The following is a 20,430-nucleotide window of genomic DNA, read 5'->3' as shown; positions in this document are numbered from 1 at the left end:
AAGCATAAATATTACATATAGTAGTTAAAGTAAAAAACGACGTTACCATGGTAACAATGACCCCACAGCTGCTGCCATCACTGAACTGGATGGTGCATGGTTGCTCCTCTCCATTTGACAGTCCCCCAGTCCTCCTTGCCATAGCAGCTCCTCCTCATCTTGAAGTATTCCCTTTGTAAAACACATTGTGGAATAGTCTCTAATGTAACTCCCAACAGACACATGTAGAATACAAATCTTTAAATATTGTGTAAAATAAAAACACTCCATCCCAACAGTATGGACACTGGAAAATATTGTAGGTTACCTCGCTTACTGAGCTACTTCATTTAGAATTGTGTACACAGATACTAAGGGCGGGATAAGGAAATATCATTTAAAAAACAGCTGAGACCACCGCTTCAGTGGTGTGGGTTTGGGAACTTCTGTTAACATACTTATGTTTACTTAAAAACAAAGCACTAAATATAATTCTAAGATCACTTTATATCTAATTTGCTGACTTACCGTACTCTTTTCGCAGCATTTTCCGAGTCTGCTTTCTCTGGATCCACCAAAAATACTGATCTTATAGCAGGAAATAAGTACTAAAAAAAGGGATGTTATTTCAAAACAGCATCAAACATATATACATATTTAAATGAAAGGGATTTCTGAATGAAAACAATCACTAACCAGCAACTTCCAGTGTGTTCTTTCAATATTTACAAAGGCGATCACGGCTTGATAATCATTACAGTTGATCTATAACAGCAATACAAATACTTTTTAAAAAGTTTTCGTAGATGCCTTATTTTATTAAAAATAAATCATGGTGTTTGAATTTGTATATTAAATTACAAAATAGAAAACCCAAAGTACTATAACACAGCCTCGCCTACTGATTTCAAATGTGTGCTCTAAAATGATATTTATAAATGACTACTATCATTATTATAAGCAAGACAATAAATGGCAAAGATATGTAGAAAATAAACGTATTTGAGATACGTTCATAGGCAAGGCAAGTTTATTTATATAGTGCTTTACAAAAAATGAAAGACATTAAGAAAATGGAATTTAAAATCAGTCATTAAAAGAAAAGCTAATACAATAAACATTAAAAGAAAAAATACATGGATAAAAGTTACAGTGCAGTCTAAGATATGAATAGTTCAATTAAAAGCAGCGACAAAAAGAAAAGTCTTCTTGCTGGATTTCAAAGTAGTCAGAGTTGCAGCGGACCTGCAGGTTTCTGGGAGTTTGTTCCAGATATTTGGAGCATAATAACTGAACGCTGCTTCTCCATGTTTAGTTCTGACTCTGGGGACAGAAAGCTGAAGATATTCAATAGAAACGTAACGTGGGAGAAAATGTGTTTCTAGAAGATATTTAGAAAATAAACGTATTTGAGATATGTTCATAACGAACGTAACGTGGGAGAAAATACGTTTCTAGATAAACGTAATTGAGAATGCAGTTTAGTTCTGTGGGAACGTACTTTTTAGGAGACAGGGTTGAGCAGTCAAACATGGTGGTGGAAATAATACATTCTCTAGGAGTGACTTTGCCATTGGATTACTGAAAAAAATGACAGTAAAAGTAGTTCATATTATTTGTGCAAGTAGTCCTAGAAGTACTAAGTACAAACATGGCAGTTTCATAAACTACTTATGGAAGAAACGTTTTTTAGACCACATTAAAGTTGACGAAAATGCTCCTTCTTGTTCTCTGGAGGGACTTTTGCCATTCTCAAAAAGTACACAGTAAAAGTAGTTCATAGTATTTGTGCAACAAGTGTATGAAGCAATAAGTCCTAACATTATTCTCATAAATTACCCTGTTCCTCAATCGCAAATAATATAAATGAACCACATGCCATCCTTTACTTTGAAATCCTCAACGGAAGTGTTCCTGCACATACGAAACGTCCAGCTTCCCAGGGTTGTTTTTATTGCATTACCGTAAACCTGTAACTAATCGCGCACTCGAAATACAGGGGCGGCTGGTTTGACCACGCAGAAGTGAAAGACGGCTGGCTTGACCGCAGTTTTTGCAGCTCATGGTTTCAAAACAGAGATTGTCTGGAATATTCATGTACAAAAGATGCCATCTTCTGCTATGCATGTAGACGGGATAAATAAATAAATGAACTACACAGAATCACACTACACACCTACGCAATGATTACATTCAGGCAGACTGTAGAACACAACCTCTCTGGGCCATTTATATACTTATTGAAAACAAGCTGCAAAATGTAACACCTTGGAAAATGCCGTTTAATACTTTTTAATAGCCTTAATTTTCGCTAAATTGATTTATCAACTTTTAATACTTTTTAAGACCCCGCGGACACCCTGTCACTTTTTATTGATTAAAAACCCTTTCTATCTCAATTAAGATACATTTTAAATTATCTTTTGTATAAATATTTGACCCCAGGGACGTTTATATGTAGATTTTCAAGAAAACTTCAATTTTCTATCCAATTGCATCACAAACGATTCGATTCTAGATTAGAAATTGTCTATTTTCGACATAAATGATTAACAAAATACTGTTTTATATAAGTCTGGGGAACATATTGAAGACTTGAGGAAGTGCATTTCCAGCCAAACTTAACATTTGTATCTGATATCCTTCATAACAATTTCCTTCAGGTTGTTTTCCCTCTTCATCGTCACTTCTTCGGCTGCCTCAGAGACTGCAGGAGGAGCCGACTGAACTTCCTGACGTCACACTTAGTGAGCACGGTGACGCTGTGGCTCTTCTTCAGCTGATTGGTGCGATCCAGCGCCATCATGCCTCGGCACAGCGCCCCCTGCAGCTCCACCCTGACGGGGCACTCGATGCTCTGCAGCACCACGTCGGGGTCGATGCAGGCCGCCATGGCGTACGCATCGTAGGAGACGTACCCCGGGCCAAAGTACACGTCCCTCTTGTTCTTCATCGCCTCTTTGGAGTACGCCCGACACTTGGAGGTGATCGTCTTCATGAAGGCCGCAGCCGGAGCGTCCTGGTTGATCAGCTCCTCAAAGAACTCCTGAACAAATTAAATATATTCAATCAGTTAAAGTTTTTTAAATAACTGGCCCCAGCATGGCCGCCCCATTCTAGTACCGACACTGCTGTGATGTATTCTGATTTATTATCTTTTTTCAGGATGTGGAGGAAATTCTTAAGAGAAACTGATAAATGATTCATGGACGAATGTTGTCTTTTGTTATTTTTAAAGGTCACCTATCATGCTATTTTTAGGCAATAGCACAGGTCTCAGATATATACACATATAAAAAACATGTCTATGAAGTGTTTTGCTCAAAACAGATCACCCATTCTAGCCACGCCTCATATCCCTCTTTCCACTTCCTGTTTCAAAAGTGCTGATTTGGGTATAAAGCTTTAAACCCGGCAGCTACCGTCTAAACTAAATGCTGCCGTGATGAAACGCCATATCATGGATTATCAAGGATTCTCTCTGAAACAGTCTGGAGCTCAAAGGCTTTCTCTCTTGCCGGTTATACCACAAGGTGAGTTCCTTTTTACTTCCTGCTTCTTCACACACATGCTCTCCAGTACAGGTTAGCTCTGAGTGTTAGCGATGCTAATGTAAACACCGACCATATTACGTCCAAAACAGTCGGGCATTGTTTCTGATAGCAACGTTTCTGATTGGGCCGTGGGTCCACATTTCAGATATTATGTCATATCGGACGCAAATCTGGATCAGCTCCGTTGTTCCCCGTTTTTAGAGATTTGGGTACGGAGGAAAAGAGAGAGGGTTTATTTTCTGACGCTGCGTGAGTTCCCTGACACACCGGGGACACATGTTGATGTAGAGAAGACATCAACAAGTGCATTTTGCATGATAGGTCCCCTTTAAGTCTCAGTATTGAATCATTTTAGATATTTAATTTTACGTTAATCCTAACTAACTCTGCTGAGGGTCTTCCCAACATCTCACCCAGGTCAGAGAGTTCCTGCAGGCGTATTCCCACGAGGCGATGTACGTGGTACAGAGGAACTCCTCCAGAACAATATAGGCCGACTCTGGATCCATAGCAAAGTTAAACTCTGCACATAGTGTGAAGTTTCCTTTTCCTGCAGAGACGAAAATCTGAGTTATACAAGCCCACGTATTTCATAATAAGAGCCTGTAATGTTCTGTGTGTGTTTTACCCTCCATGTTGCCTCCCATGATGAACAGGTCTTTGAGCTTTTGGGGGAAACTTGGGTCCAATCTGACGGCTAGAGCGAGGTTAGTGAGCGGGCCGAGAGCCACCAGGGAGATCTGAGGGGGAAGGATTTAGAGGTAACACACTTAGAAATAGTTAGCTGAAAATAATGAATATCAAAATATTAAAAAGTAACCCGATTACTTTCCGATACCTCAATATCAAATGTGAATCATCACAAGAAAAAAGAAAGATCAATAAGATATTTGTTACTAAAGTGTATTATCTTCTATACGAAGAAGAAACCAAGACATTTAGGATCAGAAAATAGATTTTATTTATGAGTAAACCTGCCTTTCATGAAGCATATCCAGGCAGTAGCCTCTACACTAACAAGGTTCACATGCTGAATAAAAAAACAGGACAAATGAACCAAAGAAAGTGAAAACCAACACTTAACCCTTCAATGCTTTCTGTATCCTGGGGGAAACAGACATTTGACAGGCTGTGTCCAGGTGGAACATGGGTCTGATAATAGTGTAATATGGGTATAATACAAGTGTAATAATGTCTTACATTAACATGGACTTAATTGGGGTGTATAACAGTGTAATATGAGTCTGATCAACGTGTAATATGGGTGTAACAATAGTGTAATGTGGGTATAATACGGGTGTAATACGGGTGTATTAATGGTGTAACACAGACTTAATTGGGGTGTATAACAGTGTAATATGGGTGTAACAATGGTGTTAAATGGATTTAATTAGGGTCTATTAACAGTGTAATATGGGTCTGATAACAGTAGTGTAATATGGGTGTTATAACCAGGGGTGCACATAATTGTTTTGCCCTGGTTCTCAAAGGAGCACCTGGAGATGTTGCTTGGTGCTCATCCTTAAAATGAAATAAACTGTAACTTTTGAGGGGGTCTTGACTTTATTTGCCAGACACACGGCACTGAACACACATGCAGAGGTGAACACAGAACACACATGCAGAGGTGAACACAAGACACACATGCAGAGGTGAACACAAGACACACATGCAGAGGTGAACACAGAACACACATGCAGAGGTGAACACAAGACAACATTAGCACGACCAGTAATCCTACAAGCTGTCATCACTACCCTCCTGACTGTTCTCCTCACTGTCTTCCTCTCTGTCAGACATGGTAGCTGATGATGTAGGCCTACTTCTTCCTCTCTGGTTGAGTCTGTGATTAGCTGCTTGCATCCACAAGTCAACAGCTGGGTTTGGGTCGAAAGTCTCTGTTGTCATCTTAGACAAGTGGATGTAATCAAATAAGTATGTGAACATAAACAATAACCTACCATAGCCAATAACAAATGAATGTAACTTATTTTATTTGTGTTGTTCATTCATATCTTATTTTACCTTAACATTTATTTATGCATTTTTTTTTATCTCTCCAGTTTTAAAGGATATTTTTGGTTTACTGTCCTACAGTATACATTGGAATGATTTGAAACCTGTTTATCCCAATAATTATAAAGGAGTGCCTTGGAAATATGTGTTTACATCAATTGTGACCAAACCGTTTGAACTTAGACTAAGAGTCCTTACCTCACTGAGCTGTAGTTATCTGTCTGACTGGAGAGGACTCTCCCTCCACATTATTGTAGAAAACATCTTCTTCTTATATCCGTTAGAGCAGCTAGCACCAGATTATAATAACAACAGCGCTGGTACCGGTGCACCCTCCCTCTCTCCCACGCTCACTCGCACTTTGGCTGTGAGCTGCGGGCGCCAGATAAGCCAACATCCCCCATTTCCATCACTTACAGCGCCCATCGTACAGGGCAAATGAAACGTGTAATCGGGGTGAAAAGGGTGTTACATTTACTTAATTATGAATATTGTTACATCAAGGCCGAAAATTAGGATGAGCCCCAACGGTCAAAATGTTGTTTTCCCTACCAGAACTGCCAGCGCAGCGCCTCCACAGATCTGGCGCCCTAGGCGAACATCTAGCCAGTGCTACGGGCCGACCCTGAGTTCATATCAAGGTTCATACATGTATGCAACTCGCAAATATCTTTCTCTCTCTCTCTCCTCTATTTTCTATTTTCTCTTTCTCCCTTCTCTCTCTCTCTCTCTCTCTCTCTCAATGTTGGTACGCAAATGCGCTTTGTTTCAAATGACCCGGTGCTCTTTTTTTGGCGGAGGTGCGCATGCGCACCTGCGCACCAGTTATGTGCAGCCCTGGTTATAACTGTAATATTGGTGTATTCTAGAAAATAGCAATCAATTCATTTTCAGAAATATTTAAATGTGATTGCCCATTTAAGGGTTGAAGCATTAGCCTACAAACAGTACAGCTTGGAAGGAAGACATTACATCTGATCCTTTTACTATATGCTCTTTGTAGTTCTTTACTAACATTGTAATCCTGCTAGTAATCCCCAACCTGTCTTTCTACGTAATCCCGTTACTCCCAAAGCCTGCAAAAGAACGTGTTTTCCTCACCTGCTTCTGGTTCTCATTCACCAGTCGGATCATGGCGTTGACTGCATGCTCGCTCTGGATCTTCTCCTCCCAGCGAGGGTCTTTGTCTTTGATCACGTCTCCGAGTCCATCCGTCCCAAAGTGGTCACTGACGGGGTTAATGGCTCCGACCAGAGGACCTGAAGACCCTCGAAACACAGGAATCTGCAGGAGAACAGATGTTTCTTTTGAGTAAAAACCAACCTAGTTTCCTGAAGATGGAAAGGATTAGGTTTTCTCTGAGTGGCTTCTCAAATTAATTTGGTAAAATATGCGGGCCCTTTTCTTCAAACTGGACGGGTTGTCTCGGGGAGGAGGTGCAGCCGTACTGACATTTATTGTTTATTATTGACATTTTTGTTTTAGCTGACTGGTTTTCTATTTATTTAGTTGTTTGTTTGTTTGTGTTCTGTCTGTGAGGGATGTTGTTTGGTGTAAGGCAGTATTTACATTGTTACTGTACCTATTTTTATATAAAGTGAAGATTTGTTTACCTACTTCTGATACATGCTCTGATAGAACAACTCTATGCTGTTGAAAAAAATGTACTTTTCTTACAGAATACTAAAGTATAAACTCTCTGTTCACTTACTGGGAATTATTTACACTGTTTGGTGCTCCAGTGAATCCTAAAGTAAGTTCTACATCAAGTGTCTAATGGCGCATTTCCACTGCAGGGCCTCGCTCGGCTTAGTACGGTATGGTTAGGCCTTGGTAGGCCCGGCTCACTTTATGCTGCTGGGGCAGTAACTATAGTAACGCAGTGTAGGCGGAGCCGTGACGTCATCTTCAATGCGAAACACAAAACCAACATCAGCCGTTAGCTGTTAGCACTCAGAGCTCACAGCTCCTCAGATCTGTTCAGAAACTAGACAAAAGTTAAACAAGTACAAACCACAGACTGTCTGTGTCATGGCGAATACAGTCGCTGCTTTATTTATGTCTGTAGGCCGTTGTTGTGAGTGTGGACGGTCGGAGCATTTACTGCGTTAGCTTAGCCAAGCTCCATTTAGACAACACGCATTTTAAAAGGTTTTTCGCCTGCCGTCTGTCTGCAGACTTGTCAAAGCATTAATTCATGGTTTTTACTAACCGGTATCAGTATGTTGTTACTTCGGCATCATTTGGAAACGTGTATTACAATTAAATCACGGTCAAATATGTTTATTGTGTTGTAGTTACAAGCGATTCTCTCACTAGTTTAGCATACTCAGCCTGGTTGTTGGCCCGGAAAGAACCTCGATTTTGGAGAGCCAGAAAACTGTGAAAAAGTACCCGCTAGCCGGAACTACGCCGAGTGGAAACGCAACCAGAAACGGGCAGGGCACGTAACGCTTACACCGCGCTGTAGTGGAAATGCGTCATTAGTTATATTTTTTTATTTTGTAGCACTTTTGCTTATTAACCATTGTGTGTTCTCCTTGTTTTGTTGTCAAAGTAGTGTCACATGTCACAAACCCCCTTTAAACTCTAACTGACCCCTCTGTCTAAACTCAGAGTAGCGAGCAAACATCTCAATGGAGTTGTTCATGTTGTTCAGGTCCTTCTCTTATCAACAGTCAACACTGGTTAGATATTTTAACAATGAACACAATCGCCTTCTAACTTCAGCTGAAAGGCAAATCCTCCTGGGCAATGTTGCTCTACTAAGTTGTAATGGTCCACTGATAACGCAAATATGGAATCATATACAAATATATACACTTGTGAAATAGTGACACGCCAAAGCAAACTTTTTTTTTTATATATAAGTATTAAACCTTTTCCTTTTAAATTATTGTTTCAATCTGGACACACATAACAATTGAGACTATGACACCCCTCTGTTTCAGCCCTGTTTCCAAAGTGCTGATTCTCTGTCTGTTACTTTAGATGAAAATAAGGAGCCCCTCCCCACGCCCCTCTGAGAGACATTTGGTTACAAAGAACTCAATGTGCTCTAGGAGGAGATTCAGGTGATAAGGTGGGGGGGGGGGGGTTACCTTGGTTGCTGATTGGCTAATGGTTACACAAGACAAAACATCGTTATGACATCATAAAGTGTCCAAAATCTGATCAGCTGATGTAGAAGAGACATGAAGAAGAGGGGACACATGTTGATGAAGAAGAGACATGAAGAAGAGGGGACACATGTTGATGTAGAAGAGACATGAAGAAGAGGGGACACATGTTGATGTAGAAGAGACATGAAGAAGAGGGGACACATGTTGATGAAGAAGAGACATGAAGAAGAGGGGACACATGTTGATGAAGAAGAGACATGAAGAAGAGGGGACACATGTTGATGAAGAAGAGACATGAAGAAGAGGGGACACATGTTGATGTAGAAGAGACATGAAGAAGAGGGGACACATGTTGATGTAGAAGAGACATGAAGAATAGGGGGACACATGTTGATGTAGAAGAGACATGAAGAAGAGGGGACACACGTTGATGTAGAAGAGACATGAAGAAGAGGGGACACATGTTGATGTAGAAGAGACATGAAGAAGAGGGGACACATGTTGATGTAGAAGAGACATGAAGAAGAGGGGACACATGTTGATGTAGAAGAGACATGAAGAATAGGGGACACATGTTGATGTAGAAGAGACATGAAGAAGAGGGGACACATGTTGATGTAGAAGAGACATGAGGAAGAGGGGACACATGTTGATGTAGAAGAGACATGAAGAAGAGGGGACACATGTTGATGTAGAAGAGACATGAAGAAGAGGGGACACGTGTTGATGTAGAAGAGACATGAAGAAGAGGGGACACATGTTGATGTAGAAGAGACATGAGGAAGAGGGGACACATGTTGATGTAGAAGAGACATGAACAAGGGGATTTTGCATAATAGGTGACCCTTAAATGGTTTATCTGAGTGAACTCACCCCCTGGCGCTGGCAGACGTCGAGCACCATCAGGACGTTTTGACACACGTGATTCACGGCAGCGTTCCCGAACACGCAGGTGAGCGCCAGGACGTCGATGTTCGGAGCGGCGAGCGCCATCATGACGGCCTGAGCATCGTCGATCCCACAGTCCGTGTCGATGATCACCTGCTTCCTGTCCGCCATGGTGTCCTGGAAACAAACACAATACATCTGATTAAATCACAGCATTGGCGGTACTAGATTGGATCAGGGGGGGCATTTGGGGGACAAAAGAGACAAAGACAGTGTTGAAGATTTCAATGTTTTGTTGGGTATAAAGCCATAGCGCACAAAATAAAGAAAAACATGATTGGTATTTGTTTCAGTTACAAAGTTTGTGTATCTTAGTTAAAATGTCATTACAGAAGCGGCAGTGGCTCAGTCTGTAGGGACCGGAACCAAATGGTCGCTGAGTGTGTTCCGGTAGCTGGAGAGGAGCCGGTCCACGTCCTGGCGCTGGTCAGACTGGCAGCCTATCTGCTCTGGCCAGGGTTCATACACTTTTTCACCAATGACTTCTCCATGACCTTTACCTCATTTTCCATGACCAAAAAAATGACTCTTTCTCAGCGGTTCCACTGAAAATGGTTTATTTTAACATGGAACAGGAAAATAAGGTCTGCATCTGAAACATGTTGCCTATCTAAAACAAATCAAATAGGCTTACTAGCTTCTACTGAAATCTCTCACCAGCAAAACACCTCGTCAGTTAAAAGCCATTTTACGTTTCATTACTATACCATACAGTATTTATTATCATTATAGTATTACTATTTCGGCGATTAGATAAAATATAAATTATATTTGATGCAACTTTGGTTACATTTCCATGACTTTTCCAAAACTTTGGGAAAAATATTGTTTTCCAGGGCCTGGAATTAGCATTTTGAATTTCCATGACTTTTCCAGGTTTTTAATGACCGTAAGAACCCTGTCTGGCACCTCTCTTAATGCAGTGTGTTTACTTGTGTGTATTTGTACTGTGTGTGTATTGAAAAACACATATGCTTGTGTGCTGTGTGTGTATTCAAATATGTATAAACGTGGATACAAGGGGAAAACTGAATTTCCTCTTAGGGGGATTAATACAGGATAATCTTGATCTTCTAATTACTATTACAAAAAAAAAATGTTTTCATATACTCTTCTTTTGGAGGGGGGCCACAGGGGGTCAAAGGTCAGTGTTACAGGGGCACTGGACCCTGTAAGCTCTTATAAGTAACGTATTAGCAGTTCAGACGACTGCAACACGGTAATAAAAGATTATGAGTTTCTTTTGATTGCTAATAATAAGATAGCAAACAAATGTAATACAAAAAGTAATTGTAACTTTCATTGGGATATCTAGTAGTTACATGTGTTACCTATTCACCTGTAGTGTGTACACAATCTGTGAATTTCTCTCACTTTGGGAGCACTTACACACACCAAACTTTCCAGTCTAATTCCTATTTATATTCTTATGCTAATCACACAGGGCTTTGTTCACACAGCTTTTACAGCCTGAGTTATAGAGAGTTTTGTTGCTAAAAAACACGTTCTTAAAACTGAATTTGGGGCGTGGCTCTATCCAAAGTTGACATTTCTGCTCAGGAAATGTCTGCAAACCAGGGCATATTTAATAAGAAAAAGCATACAACACATATGATTTCAGAACACTTGTAATACAAAAAACAATTGTGTTGATGTCAGTAATCACTTGGGAAGTGTTATGGTGATATCTATTAGTAATTCGTTTTACACTCATTATCTGTAACTTCTCTCCTTAACACTACAGGTGGTAAAAGCTTTGAAAACATGCATACATACATATTATAGTGAGATATGTCTTCTATAACTAACAACTTCCTTCAGTGCATTCATACAAACATCTGTGCAGATTTGTGTAACTTCTTTTCGTTGTTTTCACACCCAGTTATAAACTATAGACAACTGGATTAATACACAAACCACATTTTCATTTACCAAGTAGTCAGGAAGTGTGTGTTCTAGTAAAGCTGGCATGCGACTTAGTATTACAAAAGTAAAATAAGTTATTGTAAAAGTATTGTCTTTTAAAAAGATGTTTCAGACTTACCTTCAGTCTGTAAAATGAGGTTTACAGAGACACTGAAAAGCGCTCCTGTGATTGGTTTAAACTGTTGGATCATTACATGTTTCACTAACACGAGATGTAGCCAGCATTCATAAAAATGACAACATGGATATTTAAAATATATTTCTTGTTATAGAATAATACACACCAATCAGAAAGTTACTACAGTTCCGATTGTGTATGACTACATATCTTACTTTTTTAAAACGTTGTTATCCATCTTTAACTATTTCTGAACACCCCTGTGTCCTCTCAGAATGGTTCAGTCCTGTAAAGCTGCACCGGAAGCAGAGGTTTTGTCTCAGCATGGAGGCCGTGTCGGATTTGTTATGATCGTTTCGTGTTTATCTTGTGTTAAGCTAATGTGCACCAGTAGTTAAGGATGTGTGGGTGACATGTTAAAGATTTAAACCTCAGTTTGTGCCTAAAACAAGAGGAGATGTGAGGATAGATAGTGATGAAATAGCAGCTGGGCGTGTTTACAGTACAGCTGTTTGTGTTAATGCTCAGGTGAGTTACTGTCTATCTGCAGGAGGATGAATGATAGTTATCAGAGGTTAAAGGTTATGTTTGAGGATGCTGTGTAATGTGGCTGTGGGTTATTGCATGCTGCTTTATTTGGGCAAATACAAGATGTGCTTCTGAATCAAATTAGAAATACTATGTTCTTTATTAGACAGTAAAGAAACATTGATTTAATTTGGTGTTATGACCCAACAACACCGTTATTTTTACTATTCTTTTTGTTGTTGCATGGGCAGAATATGAGACATGCAAAATGCTTTACTTAGAAGCAAGATACACTGACTATAAGCCTCTATTTGTTGTTTATTTTTATGTCAATTTGTGGTCATTGTATGTCTTGTTTTAATTGTGTGTCTCTCGGTAGTCATTTTGTGTCTCTTGGTTGTCATTTGTTTATCTTTGGGGTCAATTCGGGTATTTTTGTAGTTCTTTTGTCCATGGCTATTTTGCTACTTTTCATAGTTTTTGGTTCTCTTTGCATCTGTAGTTGTTATGATCATGTTATGTTCCTTTACTACTCATTATTTAGTCTCTATCTACTCTTTATATTGTTATTTTGTATTATTACTATTATCTTCCTTCGTGTTTCTAACAACACCTTATCTTCTCATCCCCAGAAAACCCATCCATCCCTTCTCCATCACCAATCACCCGTGGCGTTTCGATGCCTAACGCCCCAGAAGGTCAGGGGTCAAACCTCCCCGGGCCTTCGGACCCCCCCTCTGTGCGTCAGAGGCCCCTGGACACAGAGGACGAGGAGAACCGCAGCCTGATGATGGCAAGGGAAGCTGCGAGAGTTCGGAGAGCCTCTAGCGCCGAAATCCACTGGACCTGCCCCGTCACTCACTCCAGGGAGAAGTTCTACACCGTGTGCTCCGACTACGCTCTGCTGAACCAGGCGCCGTCCGTGTACCGGCCTGCGGACATCTCCAACACCTCCAACACCTCCAATACCGCCAACACCTCCAACGTCTCCAACGTCTCCAACAACCCCAACGTCTCCAACAACCCCAACATCTCCAACATCTCCAACACCTCCAACGTCTCCAACACCCCCAACACCTCCAACACCTCCAACACCTCCAACGTCTCCAACAACCCCAACGTCTCCAACAACCCCAACATCTCCAACATCTCCAACAACCCCAACACCTCCAACACCCCCAACACCTCCAACACCTCCAACGTCTCCAACAACCCCAACGTCTCCAACAACCCCAACACCTCCAACGTCTCCAACAACCCCAACAACCCCAACATCTCCAACACCTCCAACACCTCCAACGTCTCCAACGTCTCCAACAACCCCAACATCTCCAACATCTCCAACACCTCCAACGTCTCCAACAACCCCAACATCTCCAACATCTCCAACAACCCCAACACCTCCAACACCCCCAACACCTCCAACAACCCCAACACCTCCAACACCTCCAACACCTCCAACAACCCCAACACCTCCAACACCTCCAACATCTCCAACACCTGCAACGTCTCCAACTCCAACCTGCAGGACGGGAAGCCCAAACCTGAGGAGGAGTTCAGCGCTGGCCCCTCGGATGCTGCGGGGTCCGATGGAGACGGAGACATGGTGGAAGTGTTGTCCAAACCTATCCTGGCCTGGGAGATAGACACCACGGACTTCAATGCTGTGCTCACTAGAAAAATACGAACAAGTAAGAAGCGTGTTGTTAAAGAGTGTGTTTTTGGAGGTTGACTTTGAAGTTGGCCTCTTCCTGGTTCCCTCGGAAAAAGCTAATGGGATTTTATATCGCACAAAATAAGATCTGTGGCAATCAAAGGTTTACGAGACTTTCACATTCTGTTTAGCGGGATAATCTCCACATATCAACACCACACTTAATGATATTTAAGGCGTCAATGCAACTGGCAGAAGTAAAACAACTTTAGTAAGGGTTCAAAGGAACTACATGACGTTTAGATTAGACACTAATACCTCATTCACACCAACGCAACTCCGGTTCAAGCTCCGTGCTAGAGCTTTTCAGGTTCAGAACCGGTTCTTCGGTTTAGCTCCGGCTCTTTTCACACCGCCCAGAGTCCGACTGGTGCTGCGTCATTGCGTCATCGTTTGCGTCATCGTTTGCGTCATGACGTAACCGTTTGCGTGCCTGCTTCATAAAGCCAAACCGCGCGGAAACCCCTCACAGCTGACACCGACAACAACAACAATGGCCGATTGTGCTCCAGCTTCCTCTGTACCTCTTCAGAAGACCAGATTCCCAGTAGGTAGCTGGTCTCTCCAGTGGACCACTGCTGCTTGTTAAGTTTCTCCATCGTTGTGTACAAACTGGATAAAACGCGGGCTTCTTGTTGTTGTTCAGGAGTTGATCCCGCCCCTGCCCCCGCCTCGACGTAAGCGTGACGTATGCGGTGCTTTTGCTCTGGCCGGACAATTTTTTGGTGCTCGAAATGAACCGGATTCCGGAGCTAAGAGGCTGCTCCGCTGCGGTGTGAACAGGAAAACCCGGTGCTTTTCAAGCTCCAGCTCCGAACCGGCCCGAAACACCGTTGGTGTGAATGAGGTATCAGAAGGTTGTAGTTATATTCAGAACTGACTGAAAAATAGAAAATTATATTTATATATCATTTATTTTGTGCATTATTTTTACAATTTTGCCATCAACTAAAGATGTCTCACCTGCTCGAGGTATCAGGATATTAAATAATGTGTCTGTTCTTTAACGGTTGAACATTGATTGAGCCTCCTTTAACTATTGTTCAGGTAACGTGAAGAAGATCAGCTCAAAGAAGATGAAGTCCTCAGACAGACAGAGCAGGAACCTGCAGGACGTCGCTCCTCACGCTTCGCAGGAGGACATCAAGCAGAGGAAAGTGCTCGACCTCAGGAGATGGTAAACTTATAATAATTTACATCAGGCTTTAAGAGAGGCTGCAAAAACATGCAACCAAGACACGTCTCAGGATCAACTTTCAAGGTTCTTTATTTGTCAAACGAACAAAGCTACAGTGTAGTTATGTCGATGAAAGTCTTGTGTCACAAGCTTCTCCAACAGAGCAACACAAAACACAGATACACAGACAAATATAGTGCAAGTAAATACAAGAAGAAAAATAGTGCAATAAGAGTCTATATGCAAGTCATTGAAATATGATATATTAGGTAAATCGATGAATATGTTTTAAGTAGCAGATGAATGTTGTGGATGTTGTTTCAGCAGTTCAGGTGTTTAACAGTCTTACTGCCTGTGAGATGAAACTGTCTCTGAGTCTGGTGGTTTTAGTCCGGATGCTTTAGACGGCAGCAGACTGAACAGTGTGTGGCTGGGGTGATGGGGGGTCTTTTATAATGCTGAGGGCTTTCTTCCTGAGCCGCTGGGAGTAAAGGTCCTCCATGGATGGCAGCTCCGTCCTGGTGATGTTCTGTGCAGTTTTCACCACCCTCTGTAAAGCCTTACGATTGAGGGCGGAGCAGCTGCCGTACCAGGCCGTGATGCAGCCAGTCAGGATCCTCTCTATGGTGCACCTGTAGAAGGTCAGGATCCTCTCTATGGAGCACATGTAGAAGGTCAGGATCCTCTCTATGGAGCACCTGTAGAAGGTCAGGATCCTCTCTATGGTGCACCTGTAGAAGGTCAGGATCCGTCTATGGTGCACCTGTAGAAGGTCAGGATCCTCTCTATGGAGCACATGTAGAAGGTCAGGATCCTCTCTATGGAGCACCTGTAGAAGGTCAGGATCCTCTCTATGGTGCACCTGTAGAAGGTCAGGATCCGTCTATGGAGCACCTGTAGAAGGTCAGGATCCTCTCTATGGAGCACATGTAGAAGGTCAGGATGCTCTCTATGGAGCACCTGTAGAAGGTCAGGATGCTCTCTATGGAGCACCTGCAGAAGGTCAGGATGCTCTCTATGGAGCACCTGCAGAAGGTCAGGATGCTCTCTATGGAGCACCTGTAGAAGGTCAGGATGCTCTCTATGGAGCACCTGTAGAAGTTCAGGATGCTCTCTATGGAGCACCTGCAGAAGGTCAGGATGCTCTCTATGGAGCACCTGTAGAAGGTCAGGATCCTCTCTATGGTGCACCTGTAGAAGGTCAGGATCCGTCTATGGAGCACCTGTAGAAGGTCAGGATCCTCTCTATGGTGCACCTGTAGAAGGTCAGGATCCGTCTATGGAGCACCTGTAGAAGGTCAGGATGCTCTCTATGATGCATCTGTAGAAGGTCAGGATCCTCTCTATGGTGCACCTGTAGAAGGTCAGGATGCTCTCTATGGAGCACCTGTAGAAGGTCAGGATCCTCTCTATGGTGCACCTGTAGAAGGTCAGGATGCTCTCTATGGTGCACCTGTAGAAGGTCAGGATGCTCTCTATGGAGCACCTGTAGAAGGTCAGGATGCTCTCTATGGAGCACCTGTAGAAGGTCAGGATCCTCTCTATGGTGCACCTGTAGAAGGTCAGGATGCTCTCTATGGAGCACCTGTAGAAGGTCAGGATGCTCTCTATGGTGCACATGTAGAAGGTCAGGATGCTCTCTATGGTGCACCTGTAGAAGGTCAGGATGCTCTCTATGGTGCACATGTAGAAGGTCAGGATGCTCTCTATGGAGCACCTGTAGAAGGTCAGGATGCTCTCTATGGTGCACCTGTAGAAGGTCAGGATGCTCTCTATGGAGCACCTGTAGAAGGTCAGGATGCTCTCTATGGAGCACCTGTAGAAGGTCAGGATGCTCTCTATGGTGCACATGTAGAAGGTCAGGATGCTCTCTATGGAGCACCTGTAGAAGGTCAGGATGCTCTCTATGGTGCACCTGTAGAAGGTCAGGATGCTCTCTATGGAGCACCTGTAGAAGGTCAGGATCCTCTCTATGGTGCACCTGTAGAAGGTCAGGATCCTCTCTATGGTGCACCTGTAGAAGGTCAGGATGCTCTCTATGGAGCACCTGTAGAAGGTCAGGATGCTCTCTATGGTGCACATGTAGAAGGTCAGGATGCTCTCTATGGAGCACCTGTAGAAGGTCAGGATGCTCTCTATGGTGCACCTGTAGAAGGTCAGGATGCTCTCTATGGAGCACCTGTAGAAGGTCAGGATGCTCTCTATGGAGCACCTGTAGAAGGTCAGGATGCTCTCTATGGTGCACATGTAGAAGGTCAGGATGCTCTCTATGGAGCACCTGTAGAAGGTCAGGATGCTCTCTATGGAGCACCTGTAGAAGGTCAGGATGCTCTCTATGGAGCACCTGTAGAAGGTCAGGATGCTCTCTATGGTGCACCTGTAGAAGTTCAGGATGCTCTCTATGGTGCACCTGTAGAAGGTCAGGATGCTCTCTATGGAGCACCTGTAGAAGGTCAGGATCCTCTCTATGGAGCACCTGTAGAAGGTCAGGATCCTCTCTATGGTGCACCTGTAGAAGGTCAGGATGCTCTCTATGGTGCACCTGTAGAAGGTCAGGATCCTCTCTATGGAGCACCTGTAGAAGGTCAGGATCCTCTCTATGGTGCACCTGTAGAAGTTGCAGAGTATCCTGGAGTCCATGTTGAACCTCCTCAGCCTGTGGAGGAAGAAGAGCCGCTGTCAAGCTTTTTTGGTGATGGTGGTGGTGTGAAGAGTCCATGTCAGGTCCTCAGTGAAGAGTCCATATCAGGTCCTCAGTGAAGAGTCCATGTCAGGTCCTCAGTGAAGAGTCCATGACAGGTCCTCAGGGATGAGACCATGTCAGGTCCTCAGTGAAGAGTCCATGTCAGGTCATCAGCGATGAGTCCATGTCAGGTCCTCAGCGATGAGTCCATGTCAGGTCCTCAGTGAAGAGTCCATGTCAGGTCCTCAGTGAAGAGTCCATGTCAGGTCCTCAGTGATGAGTCCATGTCAGGTCCTCAGTGAAGAGACCATGTCAGGTCCTCAGTGAAGAGTCCATGTCAGGTCATCAGCGATGAGTCCATGTCAGGTCCTCAGCGATGAGTCCATGTCAGGTCCTCAGTGAAGAGTCCATGTCAGGTCCTCAGTGATGAGTCCATGTCAGGTCCTCAGTGAAGAGACCATGTCAGGTCCTCAGTGAAGAGTCCATGTCAGGTCCTCAGTGATGAGTCCATGTCAGGTCCTCAGTGAAGAGACCATGTCAGGTCCTCAGGGATGAGACCATGTCAGGTCCTCAGTGATGAGACCATGTCAGGTCCTCAGGGATGAGACCATGTCAGGTCCTCAGGGATGAGTCCATGTCAGGTCCTCAGTGATGAGTCCATGTCAGGTCCTCAGTGATGAGTCCATGTCAGGTCCTCAGTGAAGAGTCCATGTCAGGTCCTCAGTGATGAGTCCATGTCAGGTCCTCAGTGATGAGTCCATGTCAGGTCCTCAGTGATGAGTCCATGTCAGGTCCTCAGTGATGAGTCCATGTCAGGTCCTCAGTGAAGAGACCATGTCAGGTCCTCAGTGAAGAGACCATGTCAGGTCCTCAGTGAAGAGTCCATGTCAGGTCCTCAGTGATGAGACCATGTCAGGTCCTCAGTGAAGAGTCCATGTCAGGTCCTCAGTGATGAGTCCATGTCAGGTCCTCAGTGAAGAGACCATGTCAGGTCCTCAGTGAAGAGACCATGTCAGGTCCTCAGTGATGAGTCCATGTCAGGTCCTCAGTGAAGAGACCATGTCAGGTCCTCAGTGAAGAGACCATGTCAGGTCCTCAGTGAAGAGACCATGTCAGGTCCTCAGTGAAGAGTCCATGTCAGGTCCTCAGTGATGAGACCATGTCAGGTCCTCAGTGAAGAGTCCATGTCAGGTCCTCAGTGATGAGACCATGTCAGGTCCTCAGTGAAGAGACCATGTCAGGTCCTCAGTGATGAGTCCATGTCAGGTCCTCAGTGATGAGACCATGTCAGGTCCTCAGTGAAGAGTCCATGTCAGGTCCTCAGTGATGAGACCATGTCAGGTCCTCAGTGAAGAGTCCATGTCAGGTCCTCAGTGATGAGTCCATGTCAGGTCCTCAGTGAAGAGTCCATGTCAGGTCCTTTGTGAAAATTGTAGTTTTAATACACAGAGGTTTGGTTGAGGAGTTTAACAAAAAATCTATTTATTCATTGTGTCAAAGCAGGAAAAGTTGACCTCTGTTGTATATACAGTATCTACAAATGTGTGTTAAAAATATAAAACATGAACCTATTATTGTTTATCGTGTGTCTGATTTGCAGGTATTGCATCAGCCGGCCTCAGTACAAGACTTCCTGCGGCATCTCCTCTCTCATTTCCGTCTGGAACTTCCTGTACAGCACTCTGGGGGCAGGAAGGTGAGTAACGTCTCTCACACTTCACCTAAAAAACCCACATCTGCTCCAACAATAACATTTATTTTTGTTATTTGCTTTGCCAGTTTACCCCCCCTCTCTCAGGAGGAGGCTCTGCATATCCTGGGTTTCCAGCCGCCTTTTGAAGAAATCAAGTTCGGTCCTTTCACTGGAAACGCCACGCTAATGAGGTACGAGGCTCAGTTGGGGAGAAACACCTACTTTAAAACTTTAGAAAAGCAATAAATATAACGTATTAAAGGGCATAGCTGCATATGGTACATCATAGCGGTGTTTTAAGAACGTCTGCACAGCTGCACGTCAATAGGAATATTCATTTTCATTAGCCATGTTAACAACTTAATAGTAATACTATAACAAAATGTACGACCAGAGCAAAAAACGTTTTTTATTTTGTTGTTTTTCAAAATATCACAACATTTTTGAATTTGATGAAGTTCCTATTAACACTGTTTTCAGGTGTTTGCCATTCTGAAAAAAATATTATTCTGACCTAGTTCTTGACATGGTTAATTAAAATAGTTGTGCAAAAATGTTTATGTAAAACTCCCACAAAACTAACTTGTTCAAGTTTTTATTATATTGTGAATATGATCTATTGAAGTACTCAGAAAGCTCCTTAACACTGAACATTTCACGCATGTTTAATGTGCATTTTTTAAATAATAACTTGTTTTTATGGAGGTGATGTCTGCAGCTCAGTAATGATGTTTTCCTGCAGGTGGTTCAGACAGATTAATGATCATTTCCGAGTGCGCGGCTGCTCCTACATCCTGTACAAACCTTACGGGAAACACAAGACAGCAGGAGAGACGGGTGAGTTAGATGGAGAGATAGATAGATAGATAGATAGATAGATGAATGGAGAGATAGATAGATGGATGGAGAGATAGATAGGCAGATAGATAGGTAGATAGATGGATGGATAGATAGATAGGTAGATAGATAGGT

General features: G+C 43.0%; 2 protein-coding genes across 3 annotated transcripts; one reads left to right on the top strand and one right to left on the bottom strand.

Annotated features, from left to right (window-relative positions):
- Nucleotides 1-2,583: 2,583 nt before the first annotated feature.
- si:ch211-201h21.5 (uncharacterized protein LOC555526 homolog) lies at nt 2,584-11,724 on the bottom strand. 2 transcript variants are annotated; one of them, XM_034212819.1, is made up of 6 exons: nt 11,664-11,724; nt 9,545-9,736; nt 6,651-6,833; nt 4,162-4,273; nt 3,947-4,083; nt 2,584-3,025 (listed from the first exon to the last, which is right to left on the bottom strand). In XM_034212819.1, exons 2-6 carry the CDS (start codon nt 9,728-9,730, stop codon nt 2,663-2,665), a joined length of 981 nt encoding a protein of 326 aa, XP_034068710.1. In that variant the 5' UTR covers nt 9,731-9,736; nt 11,664-11,724; the 3' UTR covers nt 2,584-2,662. The 2 variants fall into 2 exon arrangements, with proteins under 2 accessions (XP_034068710.1, XP_034068708.1); XM_034212817.1 differs by lacking the exon at nt 11,664-11,724 and adding an exon at nt 11,552-11,605.
- Nucleotides 11,725-11,964: 240 nt separating this feature from the next.
- Nucleotides 11,965-20,295, top strand: LOC117544050 (basic immunoglobulin-like variable motif-containing protein; the record flags this gene model as incomplete). Its single annotated transcript, XM_034212827.1, is given in 6 exon segments — nt 11,965-12,191; nt 12,824-13,882; nt 14,953-15,082; nt 19,366-19,461; nt 19,545-19,649; nt 20,201-20,295. Coding segments are annotated over 5 exon segments (1,438 nt in total), but the record flags the coding sequence as incomplete, so codon positions are not given.
- Nucleotides 20,296-20,430: the final 135 nt, after the last annotated feature.

The sequence above is a fragment of the Gymnodraco acuticeps genome, unplaced genomic scaffold (genome assembly GCF_902827175.1).
Source record: "Gymnodraco acuticeps unplaced genomic scaffold, fGymAcu1.1, whole genome shotgun sequence".
Classification (NCBI taxonomy): domain Eukaryota; kingdom Metazoa; phylum Chordata; class Actinopteri; order Perciformes; family Bathydraconidae; genus Gymnodraco; species Gymnodraco acuticeps.
This window is presented reverse-complemented; position numbering and strand designations above follow the sequence as displayed.